Source organism: Lepisosteus platostomus, chromosome 14 (assembly GCF_059453375.1).
Source record: "Lepisosteus platostomus isolate fLepPlt1 chromosome 14, fLepPlt1.hap1, whole genome shotgun sequence".
In the NCBI taxonomy this organism is placed as follows: Eukaryota; Metazoa; Chordata; class Actinopteri; order Semionotiformes; family Lepisosteidae; genus Lepisosteus; species Lepisosteus platostomus.
The window spans coordinates 37,660,493-37,679,714 of NC_142624.1; the positions used below are offsets into that span (position 1 = coordinate 37,660,493).

The following is a 19,222-nucleotide window of genomic DNA, read 5'->3' on the forward strand; positions in this document are numbered from 1 at the left end:
GATAAATGTTTGTGTGGGTGTTTTGTGCAAGGCAGTGATGAAAAGATCCCGCTAGGTGGCACTGTCTACACATGTCTAGGGTTAAGGGCAGGGGTACCCGGCACAATCCATCAGAAATTTCACGGGGTCATCCTCACCAAATCACTTTGTAAAAAAAGCCAGGACTGGCCAGCTGTGGTCCTTTAGAGTAATGACGTGTCGATATGCACATTTCAAATGTTCTCTACGCTACTTATCTGAGCAAATATAATAAAGTGGTACAAAATGAAATTGTTCAATCCTGGATTTCAGGGAGAGATATCAGACTTGTTTAGAAGGCCCGTGGTTTTCCAGAACCGGGACTGGCCACTCCTAATGTAGTAATCAGTTGCAACAACACAAAATTAAACATTATCAACATTTTACTGCGTTTATCACTCATTTGTAATGTTGTCACGTGTTACAGCAGTAGTTCCCAACCAGAAGTCTAGGAGCGTTTACTACTGAATACATGTAAATCAGTGAGCTCTAGAGAAAACAGGGTAAAGGGTATCTAAAGGGGTACTACCTAAAATTTCAACTTTAATTGCTGTACGTTATTTTAGAAAATTGACACCCTGTGTTTGCTCTACCAACCCTTCGTCTTTTTTGAATATTTTAATATGAATGGCAGCATTATCTTTAATAACTGCATATTCCAATTCCATTTTGTGTTGAACCGACTCAAGATGAGAACAGTGGTCCCTTAGCCAAACAAGCATGCAGGAGAAAGTGCAGTAAGGAATTCTAACAGAAGACTTAAATGGCTCACTAAAAAATAACATTAAATAAGTAATAGAATGATATGGAATGATATATATATATAAGGCACCTATTGTAGATTGTTTTGTTTCCTAATGTTACCGCGGTTTGTTTGAAATACGTCTGCTTGTGGAAAATTTAAAAGAATGAAGCTGAAAGGATGTCTGCAGCTACACTCTGTTCCTGCGCACAAACAGCAGTAAGGACTCAGGATGTTTTGATGCAACAGAGCAGAACTGAGTCAACTGAAGGTACTTGGCCTGAGCCTCCAGTGTGCAATAGCACTCCTTCAACATAAAAACAGAACTGGCTCTAGTGTTGAATTCTCTCTTTCTTAACCTTGCAACTCCTTTTTGAAGACACTGTGCTACAGAATAGGTTGCTGTAAATCGCCCCTTTTGGTTGTTTTAACTCTGTCGATTTGACTGTGAGACCTGTAGTCGTTTTTGTCTTTTTGCCTCTAGGGCTTGTCTCTATTTCCTGTCCAGAAACTGCAGGTTCATGGGGGACGCAGGCACTAGAAGGGTCCTGGTTTTGGCTTTGACTGTGGCTCCGGAAGGATCAGGACGTACCTCAAAGTGCTTCATCAGCTGCAACAGGAAAAACACATTAGACCCATTTTTAAAGGGCAAGCCCTACAGATATATACACTTAGCAAATACTACACAATTAAACATGGTTACACCTCCAGTGTTGTGAGTAACTTGCCGATCACTGCTAGGAAGTTACTTTTCCTACATTGATTTTGTCATTTTTATTTTATCTTTTCATCACCATTATGATATATAGTAAAAACCTATTGACACTGTAGCGTGTGGCGTTTCCTGAGGTTTGTTCTTTATCCTAGTGTGCAAGTTGTTATCTTAAACAGTGTGGAGATTATACATTTAAAAGCTACAGTATATCTAAACCCAATTCAGCACAGTGACAACTACCCCTTGTTTTTCCCAAAGGAAATGATAATGGGCGACAGGACCTAAGACAGGAAATGCTGATCTACGGTCTGGAATAAATCTGAGATTTATTTAAAGTGGTTATTTTCAGGCCTTAAAAGGCAGCTGCAGAACCACTGTAATAAAGTAAAGTCTCAGACAGCCTTCAGGGTGAATCATTTACAGCTGCCCACAGAAAAGGTCATATCGCTACTGTAAACCAGACGTGTTCAGTTCAAAGTTGAAAGTCCATCTTTTTGTATCTTGTTCTTCTAATGAACCATACCCTTTCTGGCAACAAATCAATCTCCTGTAACAGATTTAGAATGGAATGTCGTTCCACATTTCATACAGCAACATTTTATAATAGCCCAGCAAGGTCAAACTAATCTGCAGTGGATAAGCTCTAAAGATGCAACTGGACAAGGGGATTAAATTCTGACGTGTTATTTTACATATTTACACCAAAGAAAATGAAGACAAGAAGTCAAGAAATTGGATATCTTCAGTTAGCCATTAATAGAGAGTATAATGAAAAAGCACACACAAAGGTTTCTTTTATTTGCACTTCTGGAAAACTAAGCCTGTGTTCAATGTATTCTATACCACTTTCCAGGAATTGAATGCCAGTTTCCACAGTTTTGGGTCTCTTTATAACTCTTCCATTAACAGTGTTTTAAACTGAATTTTGGGAGGAGGCCAGATTTTTAAACTTTCCCACTTCCACCCCCCTTTGTACTTCTTTCCACCTCCCCTCCCTCCACCCATCTTCACCCTTGCAGCAGCTCCCTGGCTTATTCCTCATTACGAGGGGGGGGGGGGGGAGGGTTCTGTCAGTCCTGTCCTCACTGGGGGGCTGCTGTTCCCCCAGCCAGGCCAGAGTTCCACCAAATACTCCTTCAACATGTTTCGTCATTAGAAGGCATCGATAAGGGTTTTGCAGAACTACAGGAAATTAACAACAAAAGCAATAATTGTAGAAGCCTGAGGTTTTCTCCAATGGGCTGCACACCCCTCACTTTTGTTCTCTGAGGAAAACCACTCCCTTACCCTAGACAGTATGCAGTACATCTCCAGCTCCGCCAGCCTCTTGCCCAGGCAGGCCCTGATCCCGAAGCCGAAGGGCACGGAGCTGAACGGGTGCTGCTTCAGCCTCTCGTCTCCTCTCAGCCAGCGCTGGGGCAGGAAGGCGTGGGGCTGGGGGAAGTGGTTTCCGTCGTAGGACACAGCGTAGTGGCAGAGGTGAAAAAGCGTCTGAAACATCAAGAGGCGACCTCTTAGAAATGAGGTATCCCACAGCACTAATAAATAGTATTCAGCACTTTCTGCAAAGTGGCTGGCATGGTGGAGAAGTTGTCAGCAGTGCTGCCCCTCAGTGCTGGGGCCCTGGGTTCAGTTCACGGGGTCTGTCTGTGTGGAGTTTGTGTGTTCTCCCTGCGTTTGTGTGCGTTTCCTCCAGGTGCTCCAGTGTCTTCCCACCGTCCAAAGACAAAACTACACTATATCTAAACCCAATTCAGCATGGTGACAACTACACCTGGTTTTTCCCAAAGGAAATGATAATGGGCAACAGGACCTAAGACAGGAAATGCTGATCTACAGTTTGGAATAAATCTGAGATTTATTTAAAGTGGTTATTTTCAGGCCTTAAAAGGCAGGTTAATGGGCTACTGGGAAAATTGGCCCTGGTGTCCAGGGTGTATCCTGCCTTTTGCCCGCTGCTTGCCAGGATAGACTCCAGCTCCTCCATGACCCTGGATTCCATAAACCAGGTAGAAAATGTATGGATGGACTTGTTACAGGGCAAAATATAATTGTACCCACTGGCACAGCTGGGGATTTTACTAAAGCAATCTGAGTAGAGTGCCCTGCTCGTCTGTTTATGCTGGACAATGGCAAAGAAATTTAAACTGTTTTAAACATGCGGGAAAAAGACTACTGTGATGTTGTTTTAAACAGACGTCTTGTAATTGGCATAAATTGTCATAACGTTTATTCATTTCACAAACTAACAGAAGTCATATGAAATTTCACAATTTACCTTTTTGGGGAAAATACAATCACCAACCATAATTTCATCTTCAACCACAACCCGGGCGTTACCAGGTACAACTGGGTACAATCTGTGGAATAAAATGAGAGCTGAATGTTAAAATCACTTGCTGTCTGAGATGAACTGTAACAGACGTGTCACAAAACTAAGCAGAAACAAAACTATATACATATTTTGTCTTAATTTCTGTAATTAATATGAGTTTGATTTCAATTCAATACATAACAATTCCAAAATATACTTATTTTTGAGAAATCATTTCCTATTCCATTACTATCCTTGCAGTAGAAAATACTTAATCCTTACAGGTCCCAAAGACATTTACCCATTTAAAGACACAATTTAATTATCTCAGTACCATCTCCCTTTGGTATGATTGCTTTACTTTCATCTCTTTGCCTGCAGTTAACTTCTACATTATTGTTTAAGAATGTAATTGGATTTTATCAATCAGTCTTTATATGTTGAGCTCCATTCCCTGTCAGTCACAATCTCGATATACTCATTAATGTAATCAATAATGATTAGCAGAGCAATACACAGTAACCAACAATTATTATTAAAGGATTAAAGAACATTTTCATATATAATTACACTATGATGTCTCTACCCACAATAACAATTGCAACACTGGCAGCAGAATTGCCACTCTGGAGCCTGATTTCAGAAGCTAAGCAGGGCTGGGTTGGGGAGGCCTCAGAGAGGAAGTTTAAAGATTATTGTAGAGTGCCACCAGAGGCCTCCAAAGTTTCTTGAGAAAAACAAATATGGACAAAGCTGCAATATAATTCAACCCTCTTGATCTCCAGCCACCCCAGAGGATCAGGAAGGTTGGGTCTAGTCAGTGGAGGGATGGGGGAGCTACAGGAAACCCGGGTTTTGAGTGGGCCTGGAGCAGTAGGCGGTGCTCTTCCCTCTGGCCTAGAACGTCCAGGAAAAAGCCGCAGTACAGTGACGCTGTCCTGACTACTTGGCCTTCTACGACCCTATAACATTTTTTAAGAGAATAGGAGTGTTAACCCTGATTTCTCTTGACTGTTAACTGTCCAAACTGCTGTTATTTTCCAAGAGGAAAATGTGTGTACAAATAAAGTAAATACAAATAAATGTAATTAGGTCATGAACAAGAAAGATTAAGAGAAATCCAGAGAGAACAGATAACATGTTTAGAGATAACTCCCAGAAACATACAAAGAAAAGCAGATCATCAGAAAGGCGAGAGGAGGCCATTTGGCTCTGTTTCTCTAGAATGACACTCAGGACCAGTTATGAGCAAACTGAGCAAACACCAGCTTCAGACTGACAGTTTACAGCAGCTAATCAAGCTTCCCTCTTTGACAGAACACATGAACACAGATCAAGCCAAGATCAAACAGAGAACAGAGCTGCCAGGCAGCGGTGCTAATTTTCATGACCCCACAGGCTAAGGAAACTCAGAAACAACTGGAGTAACTGAAGTGAAGGAGCAAGAGCGGGTGGTTAGGGCGCTGGGTTGCAGGTAATGTACTGGGTGTCCTGGGCGAAGCTGTGCTGTCATACACCTGAGCAAAGTGTTTACCTCACGTTGCTTCCACACAATGTCCAGCTTTATACATGGGCGCTGATATTTACACTTTATATATGTACAAATGTTACACTGGACAAAAGCATCTGCAAATAATGACATCTGTTATTACACCAGGTGGGATCAAAATGAAAAGAATTTCAGCTACAGCATTTCAGCTTGATGCGGAAATTGGATAGCTCTGCCGCATCAGCAATGCGACACAAAAGAACTGTTCACTTCCAAGGGATGGCTGCGGCCCATGAATATAGCAGGCCAGCACAGTGTCTGGACGTGCTGCACTCAGCCCCGAAACAGCTGGATAAAATCCACAGCTGGGGGCGCTTCTGTTTCTATTGGTTTTGATCATTCTGGGTGCATACCGAAGTGTTTCCTTCACTGTTGCCTTCAGCCATGGCATCTTTGCAAAGTCTTCGCTCGTGGGTATTTTATCTCCTGGGCAGACACTGTCCACCTCCTGGTGCAGCTTCTCCTGAGTGTCTGGCTCTCGTGCCAGGTGGTACAGAGCCCAGGAGATGGTGTTGGATGTCTGTGGATAAAGAACATTCCAGCTTTAAAGACACAGCAGTCTGGAACGGATCATGCATTAGAATGCAATCATGGTCCTTGTGTTTTCTTGCAAATGTCAAACATATTTAACTTTGTACTCTCAGGTATTAGTTCTCTTTTCAATGCTGATAAACATGTTGAAACGGACCCAGTGGAAAGAAAAACCTGAGAGAATGGCTACAACGATGTGAACCAACAATGACATGTGCTCCAAACTATCCATTCTTCAGAATGCAACCTCTCAAAAGAATGAAGACTCATTTCTTCAACGTACACATGAGTAGGACAGAGCAAAAGGCATTTTGGTTTGAATGTTTCATAAGTTCCTAGATAGTCACTCAAACAGCTGTTTTGAAACCTAAGTACGCTGGGTGTTGTGCTGCTGTCCTGTATTGTGCCCTGAAAGACACTTACTGTGTCCACGCCAGCGAGCAGCAGTTCTGTAATGCTGCCCAGAATTTCAGTCACCGTCATTTTCTCGCTGGCCAGCAGGTGTGTCAGATACTCGCCCTCCACAGTCTCACCCTTCGCTGCCTTCTCCCGGATCTCCACCACCTTCCTGTCAATCAGCTGCTGGGCTGCAGTCAGAAAGAAGCGGGAAGGACATATCGGGCGTCCTCCTCATGTAATCATCATCATCATCATTGCCTCCATGGAGAAGCCTGCTGACCCCTCCTGTTCCTGAGCTTTCAAATTTGCTTTCATTTGAACACACAGGTGACGACTCACAATGCCCACGCACACTCACTCTTGTGCTGTATCTCCTGCAGGTAGCAGTCAGTTTGAACAGACTGGCTCAAGATTTTTTATGTATTTACTCATATGTTTTTTTTTTTAAGGTTAGTGCTTTGTGTTGGCAGAGCGAAACTGAAAACTGAAAGCAATCTTACTGCACGAACACATCTTACTTTCATTTCAACTTCATCTCATTCTAATCTGAAATTCTCATCTCATTCTAATCTTATTGATGAGTCTATATTTCACAGAATGAAACTTCACAAAAGATAAAACACAGGCACCTTTATATTTTAAGGCAGATACTATTTGGTTTATAAAGAAAGGTCACACCCATTGTGGAAACAACCCTGAATCACCCCCAAAGTACATTTTCCTCAATCTATTTTCAGATAACTGCTGTGCCTTTATTCTCCCTGGGAATTAGACTCATGGAAAGAAAGCTAGAGGTCACAACAATGGAGAAAGAAGCTATTTTTCATTAACGAATAAACACACCGACTTTGAAGAGATGGTCCCAGACAGCCACAAAGTGCTTCCAGAAGGGCAGATAAGGCCAGAGGGACTGGGGGAAAAGCACCAAGATTGGGGACAATCGGAACATCTCCCCCACGGAGTCAATGAACTTCTGGGTTTCCTGCGGGATTTGCTCATTCAGGCAGCCCATGCGGATTTCGAACAGCACCGAGCAGATTCCTGTAAAACAGCAGAGTGGTCATGGGGAGATACCGGGTCTCCAGTGCAAACACACAGCTCTTCACAGGGGAGCGTAAAGGGTTAATAGACGCTGAACCATGAAGAAATACTTGTCAGTTCTACAGCTAGTTTGCTGTAGATACAAACAAATCAGAAATGCTAAATAAAATACCCAAGCAAGGCAATAAGACAATCTTTGATGGTGGTTGGAAAATAAGTAGGACAAAGCTTAAAATACAATAATTTATTACTCTAAAAACACGCAAGACACAACACTAATATTTACAGCCTACATGCTGTACAGCTGGAGTGATTCGTAGAACCCGTGCATCCCTCCTCTCACTCACACTGAGAATGGCTAGTGCACTCAGAGGCAAACACAAATCATTAGATGGGACAAATAAGACCTCAAATAAAATAATGTTACACAGATATTAACACACTCTAAACGAATTCCTTTATTTGAAATCAACTTGATACAGATGTTGCCTGCAGCTGTTTATCAGTCTCTAGCATAGGCTAATATGAATTTTGACCCATTGCTCCTTACTGAACTACAGCGACATTTGGGGGCTTCCCTGATTGAGGACTTGCGATGGGGCTGAGACCTTTGACAAATTGCCACTACACCTCCAGAGGACTTCCCTCACCAAAGACCATCAGGTGACACAGGTCTTTAGGTATCTAGCCATTCCCCATAGAAACCATAAGGTTCTGTGTCTTGAAAACACTTCCCAGTGATTCTATTTCTTGGAAAGCGTCTGGAATTCAGTAATCACAGGGCGTGTCTGAGTATTGACACAAGAACCCCAGCACCTTCAGATTATTAGTTTACAGCTTTGCATTATGTCTTTACACAGAGCAACACACTTTGATATGACCTACAAAATGTCAAGGACAAAGATCGATTGATAAGTAAAGGGCAATTTATCTAATCCATCAAGCCTTTACTTATTGCTCTATTTCCACAAGGCCAAATGCTGATTAACATGTAGAAGAGAAAAAAAAACAGGACACATAAGCAGTCCAATTAAATTCCACTAGTATTCATTGTGTTACTGTAAGTGCCTCTTTGGCTCTATTACATTTTCCCTTTAACGTTTCTGGAAATGATCATGACTTGTACTTTCCTCAGCTCCTCAGCACTGTGCCAAGATGCCTGACTTCTCCAGCTTTTCCATTTGCAGAATATATTAATTCACCACTATTTGTAGATTAAAGTCATCCACATCTCTATGATTTATATGTAGCTATAACAGACAGTTATAGGGTCTAATAAGTTACAGAAATTGGGGGTTAATTGCTTTTAATTAGAACTATAGTACAGTATAGTCCAATTCTGCAAAATATTGAAGAGCTATAGCTGAATCAAAGTAGACCTGTGCTCTACTAAAGTCTTTATCCAGAAATAGGTCTGTTTCAAAGCAGCAGGTCATGTCTTCTATGCTTCCTCATTGTTTTATTCCTGTTGCTTTGGCGCAGGCTGGCATTGGGGTTTTCTGTCGTTAAGTATTTTTGCCATATTAGCTACGCCTGCACTGATAAGTTACTCAATGCCCTATCAAAATAAGAGGAAAGGTCGGAAATAAAATGATAAAACACAGCAATCATTCTTCACTGTGCAATGAAGGTCACTGGATAAACTCTTCCCTAGTAGACCTTCAGTAGTCACTATCACAAAACTAGGCACTGAAAATGTAAGACTTACAACAACAGCACAAGATAAAGCGAATTAGCCTCCTGAGGTTGTCAGGTCACGCAGGAGCCCACCAGCTTTATACCTTCAAATGCGAATTTGTAGAGTTCGCCTGCCACGTCGTGCACCACAGCCCCCCCGCCGGCGCTCTCCCTGAGCCAGCGGACTCTGTGGACGAAGTCGGTCACCACCTGGTTGATGGCGGTGGAGTAAGACGACACGTGCTTTGGCTTCAGCATCCTGGGGTTTAAAATGCTCCTGATCCGCTGCCACTCTGCCCCCATTCTGAAACATATTGTCCGTTTGTCAGCATGTTTGCAAGAACAATGGATCTTGGCTTCCTGAGCAGAAAATGCACTTTCTAACCCACTTAACCATGCATGTTTAAAGAATGTCAATCAAAGAACGGGGGGGGAGGGAGGGATGCCCACTTCATGTTTCATATCGATTATAATGGTGCAATGGGATGAACTGATCTGCCAAATAATGGCAATGCCTGGGGCCTGTAGCAACACAAATTATTATCACTCCCTTCTATCAGAACAAGATGTTCCTCCTTTACCATACTTACTAAGCTTGCATATCACGTCTGCAAAGGTGAGCATGAAGCAACATGCCAGCTGTTGGAATGTAAGGGGTAAAAAGCAGCTCTGTGCAGCTGGGGGAGGTACCTTACTCTATTTTCTCAAACATGACTCCCAGGTGGGTTTGGATGACACTTTGTACCTTGAACTTCCCGAGGATGCCCTCCAGATCTATACATACCCCCAATAACACAGGAAAAAACCAACACACTAAGATTTACAGATTAGATTGTGAATTGCTTAAAAAGATATACGTAGCATTGCTCAGAGCAAAGTCATATTTGTCACAAATAATTTTTAATACAGAAACCACCAGGGTTATATTTTTTCACACCCTTGTAGTTTTTGTAAATCCTCCTCTGGCAGGGATTATACTGACAATACACCTTCTGTAGTGTGCTGCGAGATCCTGGAGTCCATGCTTATCTTACAAAAGACTCCAGGACCTGTTCATGGAAAACAATCTCTACACATATTAGACCCCCCACATACACAATATTATGACCAGGGGAAAGGTTATTGTAGGGCATTACTTTACTAACCATTTACTCCTGTCCCTGGAGATTATCTTGACCCCAATCCAACCCTGGCTCTCTGGGGACCCTGTAACTCCTAGAGAGCGCGTCCCCCGTGTGGCGGATGGGGGAGCCCACCATAACAGTGGGCTGGCCCGAATATACGGAATAAGGGCCAGCGGACCAACAGGGATCCACTGCTTTGTGGATAGAAGAGGGATCCCCGAAGGCTAAGGGAGACAACCCTAACAGAAAACAAGCTTGTGCAAACGCTTTAAGGAGGCAGCCCCTCCATCGCACTTTAGCGTGGGGCTAACTACCCCATCCAGTAAAAAGTAAGAGTTACGAAACCGAAGCCAAGCCTCGGAAACCAACCAGATCCTAGGAATCGACAATAGGACAATAGGAAAAGGATATGATCTTTGGATGGCAACCTGGAATGTTCTCAAGTCCATATAGAGCGGGGGCGCTTAGGAGCTGAGTAAATGAGCTGGACAAGTATAACGTAGGAATAGCATCACTACAGGAGATTGGATGGAGAGGTACTGATACAATGCAATGCAAAGACTATACGCTTTTTCTATAGCAGTAGTAAGACCCATATGCTTGGTATTGGCTTTGCGGTCAGGAAAGAGTAGTAAGAGTGCAGTTATTGCCTATAGAGCCAGGAATGAACGCCTCTGCACTTTACATCTCAAGACCAGGATGTTTAATGTAACACTGATATGCGTGCATGCCCCTACAAGAGAAGCTGAAGACGAAGAGAAGGAGAGCTTCTATAATGACCTCGAGGCAGCATGTGACGAAGCTCCACGTCATGATGTTAAGATCATCCTTGGAGATATGAACGCCAAAGCCGGGAGGGAGCCAGTGTATAGACTCACCATAGGGAAAGAGAGCTTGCATGAGGAGACCAATGATAATGGATTTAGGCTCATCAGGTTTGCAATGAGCAAAGGAATGACCATAAGCAGCACATGGTTCCCACATAAGTGCATCCACAAGGCGACATGGCGGTCGATGGAGCTACATAGAACCAGACTGACCAAGCGCTGATCAAGACGGGGCACGGATCTGACATACTGGACGTCCGAAGCTATCGTGGGGCCAACATCGATTCGGACCACTTTTTGAAGAATATCAGAAAAGGGTGAAAGGTCATCTTAATGAAGAGCGACAAAAGATTCAAAACTCTAGTATCAAAGAAGAATGGGGTGTAATTAAGAGAATGGTTCTGCACGCATCTGAGGAGGTAGTGGGGTGTCAAGTAGTCAACAGGAGAGAGGCCTGGTTTGATGATGAGTGTAGGGTGGCGATCGCAGAAAGAAATGAAGCAAGGAAGAAAATGCTACAAAGACCTACAAGAACCAGCACGGCCGAGTTCTCCAGTAAACGCACATTAACCAAGAGGTTATGCAGACAAAGGAAGACAGAATGGCAAAATCAAAAGTTACAGGAATACTATAACAAGGAGACGAGACAAGTGTACCAGAAGATAAAGGGAAATAAAAATAGTTTCCAAATCAGCCCTAGCGACATCATAGCGGTGTCAGTGGTTCTTCAACACAAGCTTCATGTTTCCTACGCCAAACACAAAGCTATTGAGCGTGTCATGAAAGGTCGATGTCTTTCCATCTGACCATAAGACATGGTTCCACTTTCGTATTTGGATTTTGTTTAGTTTTTCTGAAGAGGTGGCTTCCTGCAACCCAGCCGGTGTTAGCTGGAGATCTCAGACTGTTGCCTTTGGATTTATGGCTGACTCCTGAACCTCTTGCCTCATGGTTTGTGGTGTAAAGATGCACAGGTATTTTTTATGAACTGCATGTTTAACACTATACAGACAGCCTTAAATTTCATAAGGGCCAGGGTGAGATTCTTTGGGGGATTTTTTTAAAAGGTTTAAAACCACTCCATTGGGGGGGGGGACAAAGCAAAGTCAAGAATGATCTTAATTAGGAAGGTAATTGCCATGCCAGCCCACCAGTAAGAAAGAAGACAGGTGAGAGCAGGCTGGTATAAATGGGATTGATCAACCAGGTGAGGTATTTCCACTGCTACTCATTTCTGATGTGGAGTTAAACGTGCATGTTTAGGGGCAACTACAGGGCAAGGAAGGAAGTTTAACATCAAGACTGTGCCCTCTGCTATTTAATCTCCCATTGTAGGGCTGGTTTAATGTGCAGATTCCCTTTCTACGCTGCCATCTAAGCAGGATCTGTTACAGGAAAGTTATAGTGGAAAGCGGTAGCTTCATCATTCAGTGGATTCTTTTATAGCTAGCCCATTGATTTGACACTGATCATTGGCCTGCAGCCCGCAGAGAACTCTCTGATCTTAACCACGATGAGAGGTGGTACTAAAAAGTCTTTTGTGTGTCCTTCCTTGTATACCCCAGAGAAACAGAAAACATTTGGAGGCTTCTATATAATTGAAGTGGCTTCTGTTGTACTTTCAAGGAACTGAATTATTATTCTTGTAATTATTACATGCTTCATTATTAATTGGATTTTTGTTGGGTTTTATTTTTAAGAGTGTGAATAAATGTGACCCTCATGTTTTCTCGAATCCAATTACAAATATGACTTTTCGCTGCTCGTTGCAACTAAAATTATATAACAACATAAAACTACATCATAACATTTTTTTTCCAGCAACACAAACTACCGGAGCCACAGGTCTGTTTATGATGTTTCTTTGTGTCAGTTTCACCAGTTGTATGAATACATTTGGAAGGTATTGTTTATCTATCCTCCTAACAATATACAACATACAAACAGCTAAAAAATATCATTTTCATATTCCTGCCTCTCTCAAGGCACGGCAAATGTCTGTTCGGAATTAAGGTGATTGTTCAAGCCCATTAATCCTGCCAAGACACTCTGCAGGTTCACGACCACGTGAAAGAGACAGGATTAGGAAATCCCGGAGTAGGAAATCCTCTCAAATCCCACCCTGGAAGGCCTGGAAAGGGACAATATAGAGTAGCCAAACTGGAACCCCTGGTGAAAACTGGTAAAAAATGCTCCATCCACACAGACCAGAACTGAAACCCAGGACCCAGGAGCTGTGGGGAAGCAGTTGTAACCCCCAGGTCACCGGAACAGATTTTGTGCACAGGAAGCTCACGTGTCGTGTCTCTCTTAGTGTCCCTCACTAACACTCACTCAGTGAGCGGCCCATAGGCTTGCTGGCGCAGCACTCTGTAGCCCCTCCAGTGGGGCATGTCCGTCCTGATGGGGTACTTCCCTTCCTGCCTCAGCACCTGCTCGATCAGTTCGGCCTCTGCCACGTTCACCACCACCAGGGGGCCATACTTGGACTTCCACAGAGGGCCGTAGATCTTCTTGTGCTCAACCTAATGCAAAAACGAGCTGCTGGTTAATAAACCCGCGGAGAGATAGATGTGTTCTGGGTGGAGTGACCTGCCTGTCCTTCTGACAGCTTATTTCTATTAAGACAGATGCATCAGAACCTACAGATGCAGCCATTCAAAACGAGGGTACGCTGCGGTACAACGCGGTGGGTGCATCGCATCAAAACGCGTCAACGCGTCGTTTCGCGCCATACCGCACTCTACCGTATGCAAAATAGATTATGTTAATAGTATCCGGAATCACCTTGTAAAACCACCAGGTAGACCTAATAAAGCTTAACTTCTCAAGTACAGCACTTGAGCTGTTGCCAAAAAACGTGATGTCTTAAGTGGCAGACTTACAAGACTGAGGTCAGGTGTTCAAATCTGGCTGTCGCCATGAGTTTTCTTTGAACAAATAAACATTTCTTTGAAAAACGAATATATTATTGGCATTATATTGTATTTTATATTTCTAAATATCACAACATGTTCGTACTGTATGTACACAGCGGTACCGCAGGTTGTACTGTAGGGCGCACATTCACGTGAGCCCGAAAGCCCTACACTAATGTGCAAAGGTTGTTTTCACATCTCTCTCTCTCTCTCTCTGTGTCTGTATTGTAAAGAAACTGGTTTCACGGGTATTTTCAAAGAAGAATAAGGGCAAGTCCACCCCAACTCACATGTTTTCTTAGAAAAACAGATTCACAGAGATATGGACAGAAGAATATCCGAGCGTGGTCAGAAAAAGGGCTTAAAAACGACATAGTGAAGTGTTTTCGTAACTCTAGGAGGTACTGTGAAAAAGCTACAGTCGTGCCAATTGTCATCGTTTTTATTTTTAAAGACATTTTAGAAAAGTGTCATCCATACAAAAAAGTTGCATTTAATACCACTCGGTATTAATATATTTACAGAGATAAGCTCTCTATTAAAGCTCAGATCAAAGATCAAGATCTCGCACACGGACTGATCTGTGATCTGTGATGAGGTCGAGTGTGAACTGTGGCGCTCGAGCTTTCACAGCTGGTGAAAAATAAATAAAAACCGGTTTAACAACTCTGAAGCATAGTGTAGTTTTTGTTAACACGAGTTTATCAGTGAAAAAAAACACGGGCACTGTTCCCCCTCCTACATTCGCAGCGTAGAATAAGTGTACCTTCCAATGAAAGACAGCCCCCCTTCCCCCCACGGACAGACAGACAGATGTTTTCACTGCCTATTTGGCAAGCTGTTCAGAGGGACAGGCGGTGACGTCACCGCGCTGGCAGGCGTGCTCTTTAGATAACACGATTCCATATTACATTCCCTATTAATCAAATGGTAAAAGGATGTTTTTGTTTACTCCGATAGCGAGCGTATTGGCAGAAAAGGTTAAAATATCGCTTTATAAATATGCTAAAATATGGTCAGAAGGAGCACGTAAAAACGCTTCCAAAATAATAACTAAATTCTGAAAAGTATGCGTTTCTTTTATTGTGATAACGAGCGCAAGTATTCATGGGAAATGGTAATCGCTTAACTTCGAATGTTTCGTGATATTTAGAAAGACCAACAAATTCAATATAGTGTCGATAATATTTATTGTCAGTCATAATACCAGTAGCAGTTTGAAATTATTCGGTGTTATTAATAAAGGACTTAGCTTTGAACATGTTGTGATATTTAGAAATATAAAAAATGTCAATATACAGTAGTGTCCATAATATTTGTTATATTAGTTTTTCAAAGAAATATTTATTTGTTAAAAGAAAACTCATGGCAACAGCCAGATTTGAACACCCACCCTCAGCCTTATAAGTCAGTCACTTAAGACATCATGTATTTGCAACAACCACTGATGCAAATACATATCAAATACTGAAACAGCAATACACATATAAATAGAAAGCCTTACTACATTGTAAGTAAGGCTACAAATGAGAGGAGGCTATTCAACACATCTGATCTGTTTGCTAGTTAGCAGCTAATTCATCCAAGGGATATTGTCAAGACATTTCTTGAAAGAAACCAAGGTTTTGACAACATGGCTGGGTAGCTTGTTCCACACTCACACTGTTTTCAGTGCTTTTTCTGAGGTTTTTACCACATATGGAAAGTTACAATTGTATGCAAAAGTTTGGGCACCTCTGGCCAAATAACGTTTTGTTGATTTTCCAAGTGAAAAGAAGTTAACTCAACCTCTGCAGTGAACAAACTTACACTTGACATATTTCAGCAAATTTTAATGTCCAGGGGTGCCCAAACCTTTGCATACAACTATGCAAAACAACTAATGTAGACTTTTTATGAGAAAATTACCTTGAATCAAAGTAGCACAACCATAAGTAACCCCATGTCTTACAATAATCCATTACTAATTCATAGCATTACAGCTTAACTTGTAAATGGATCATTCCAATTTCTTAACAAAAAACAAAACTCACTTTTGTATATCAAGACTGACCAGCTCTGGTCCCGATGAGCCACGGTCAAGCAGGATTTTCTAGATCTTCCCTAAATCATCTATTTCTGAACACCTAGGACAATTTCATTTTGACCACTTGAGCAAATGGCTTGTTCAATTCAGTAGAGACAAGTAAATGCCAGCTCCCAAGGAGCAGAGCTGGCCATTACTGACTTAATAGAAACCAATGAACATGTGCCCACATGCACACATGAGGCACACAGCATCAAGATTAATCATAATCCTATAAGGATGAGATGGTTAATCCACACAGGCAAAGGTTTTACCAAAGAGCAAGAACACCGCTATCTTATAATATACCTCTGTATCAGTGTGGGTCAAACTCAGCTACTGCAGGGTCTGGTGCTTCCAGGGTTTTTTTCCCACCTGAACTCTCAGTTTCATAGCTGAATTATTTCATTAAGAACATACTGTAATTGTTAATTTTGTAAACCAGACTTGGAAGTGTTTTATAGGTAACTGTACTCTTACTGAAGTGCTTTTTTCAGTGATTACCTGTAGAAGAACGTAATGTCTTACCAATGAAATAATGAGGTTAATTGTTAATGACAATTCTCAGGTAGGACCATGGACCAGAAGACACTTGTCCCTCCAGGAACCGAGTCTGACAGTCCTGCTCTACATTATGACCTAATAAGAGCCCCGACTTCTTGTTTTGACTATTGGTCGATGCGAAATTGACAGACCCCACCACAACAATTTCAAGAAATTAAATCTTATTGCCCAGTTCAGACTTGATCATGGCAAAAACACACGCATTATTCACCACGCGTTCTCTTTTCATATTAATGTAAAAACGTCGAAAAAATACAAGATTTTGTTCTACCATATCATTATATATAGGATTATATATATTTAATTTAACAACGCCCCGTTTTTATAGTTGAACGAAATACTGTATGTGTGTTAAGACAAAAAAAAATACGTTCTTCGTCTATTTGCTGTAGAGCCCTTGGTAAACCTGCCGCAGATCTCGGGAATGTCTAACAGCAACAGTAGTCGATTGGCATTCCATTAATATAAATAACCATAAAATAGTTCGCTCACTAGCGGTGTTAGGGCTTCATTTTGACTGCCGTACACTGTCTCACTCTCATCTATATCAACCCGGTAATTGGAACACGAATTATGCTTTAAATAATTATTTTATTCAGGGTTAGAGAAATAACTGTCATTACCTAAACGTGTCTAGAAACATCATCCGTTAAAACGTTTGTCAAGCTGGTAAGAAATTGCGTAGTACGTTGTTAACGTGCCTTTAGAGAGGAAAAACAACATACTTGCATTTCGTGGGTTTTGTCAAAGTATCCTTTAACGAAAAGCCAGTAAAGAGAAGTTAGAAAGGTTGGACCATGGAGCTCATCCATAGTTTTAGGTTTGTTGCCAGACAAAACAGAAGACGAGGACTGTCTCCGGGTCTCATCACTGTAGGGAAGCAACGGGCTCATTTTGCGGACAACCGGCTTAGATTCCAGTCTGCCGGCTGCATACGCGCTCCGCACAAGCGATTTGCAAAACATACCGACGAAACACAACCTCCAGGTGCGGAGAACAACCAGAACAACAACAACAACGACAACGACAAAAGACCAAGACAAAAAACTGCAGTGCAGACTCTCGATGTTCTTCACAAGACGCTGTTCGTCAGCAGCCGCCCCAGCTCGACTGCGACGGCGAGAGTAACTGCGACCTGGAGCCGAGCGCTGAACTCCAGTAACCCGGTGAGGACTGTCGCTCTGCAGAATGACCTGAAGGTTGCTAGCGCAGAGCCCAGGGCAGGCACAATGTGTTTTTTGTCCCCCTTTATTGCAACATTCAGTGTGCATTACATTACAATACTAGGCAAATATCCAACCCCGCCGGACAGTTTTATGTTTAGAGAATAATGATGTTACTTTATCCGCGGATTCAGCTGTACTTGCATTCTGTTTTTTGTTTCCCTCGGAAAAACGCTCAATTTTTGTTTTAATTCCTAATCATCGGAAGGCGCGTTTTAAGCTTAGATGACGTTTACTTGACTCTCTGCCAAATATGAGAGGGGAGGGCGCGACTTTGCAGATTTGTTGAGACTGTAAGAATGCATGCGATTTTGTATTTTACTGAAATAAAACTGGGAAAATCTGTTTTAAAAGAGCCATATTTTGAATTAAAGTTATGCGCTCAAAGGTATATTCTTGGATCCTCTGTACATGTGATTCTTCACGTTTTTTTTATTTGTTTTTTCTTCCTCTTCCCCGGACTTCTCTTTTGAAAGGAAACAAGACTTTTGCACGCATTCCTCCAAGGCCAAGGCCTTATCAGCTATTACCAACAGTATTCTTTCAACGGTTGCTCAAGACAGGGGTAGATCCAACAGATTTACAACCGTCCGTGTAGTGAGCATCAACAATTGCAGACCAATAAGTGTTTTCCATTATATGCAAGACTATGGAAACAATTGTAGTACTATAGCCAAATTGGAGGATTCTCTATAAGGAAATAATAGCTTAAGGAACAGTCAACACAAGCATTCAGAAAAGGGAGGACTTTGTTACAGTTCTAGGTGTGTTGTTAGGCATTCTTTGAACAAGCAAAAGTAATGGACACACACAAAACATGATGCGGTATATTTAGATTTTCTGAAGGTTTCTGATAAAACTTAGCCATTAAAGATTTGGTCCCACATTACAGGTTTTATGGATTCGGGGGAAGTGTGCAAGTGCTTGGACTGAGAACTGGTTAACAGAAAACACCGTAAAAGTAATGGGTCTACGTCAAATTGGGGAGATGTAATTGGTACACTGTGCCACAGGCATCAAGAACCTGCATCCTTCCTGATCTATATCCGTGTTCCAGATTCTGACAGAGTCAGGTTTGTAGCGATACCAAAAACACACAGAAACAGAGCTGGGGCAGCAAACGAAATTCAAAAAGATTTTAAAATAGATTTCAAGACGCCCGTCAGGCGACAGTTAAAATAGACAAGTGCAGGGCTTTGTCTTCCAAGCAGGCAGTGAAAAGAGATCATAAACGCCAGAAGGGGCCCATCGGGGAGGTGTTGGGGGGCAGCCGGGCAGAGTGAGCCGCCGCAGTCGCCCGGACAGGCGGGGATGGAAATGCAGGATTGGGCCGGAGCAGGCGGACGGGCTGGCAGGACCCTCTGGAGGATGAGTGGACTGGAAAAGCCAGTCCACTGGCTGAAGGGAGGCGGACCCGACTGACCGGGGATCAGAGGGGAGCCTGCTGCACTGTGGCCGACGGGGCCGAAACGTCCTCAGAACCAGAAGCGAGGCAGAAACCAGAGGGCAGACGTG

The 19,222-nt window shown here is 42.4% G+C and overlaps 1 protein-coding gene across 1 annotated transcript; it reads right to left on the reverse strand.

Annotated features, from left to right (window-relative positions):
* Positions 1-383: 383 nt before the first annotated feature.
* On the reverse strand, positions 384-17,891 carry cyp27a3 (cytochrome P450 family 27 subfamily A member 3). The gene is made up of 9 exons (XM_088606124.1): positions 17,210-17,891; positions 13,272-13,462; positions 9,091-9,290; positions 7,112-7,309; positions 6,293-6,456; positions 5,692-5,858; positions 3,754-3,835; positions 2,763-2,966; positions 384-1,370 (listed from the first exon to the last, which is right to left on the reverse strand). The coding sequence occupies exons 1-9, from the start codon at positions 17,753-17,755 to the stop codon at positions 1,254-1,256; spliced, it is 1,869 nt and encodes a 622-aa protein (XP_088462250.1). The 5' UTR covers positions 17,756-17,891; the 3' UTR covers positions 384-1,253.
* Between the last annotated feature and the right edge of the window lie 1,331 nt (positions 17,892-19,222).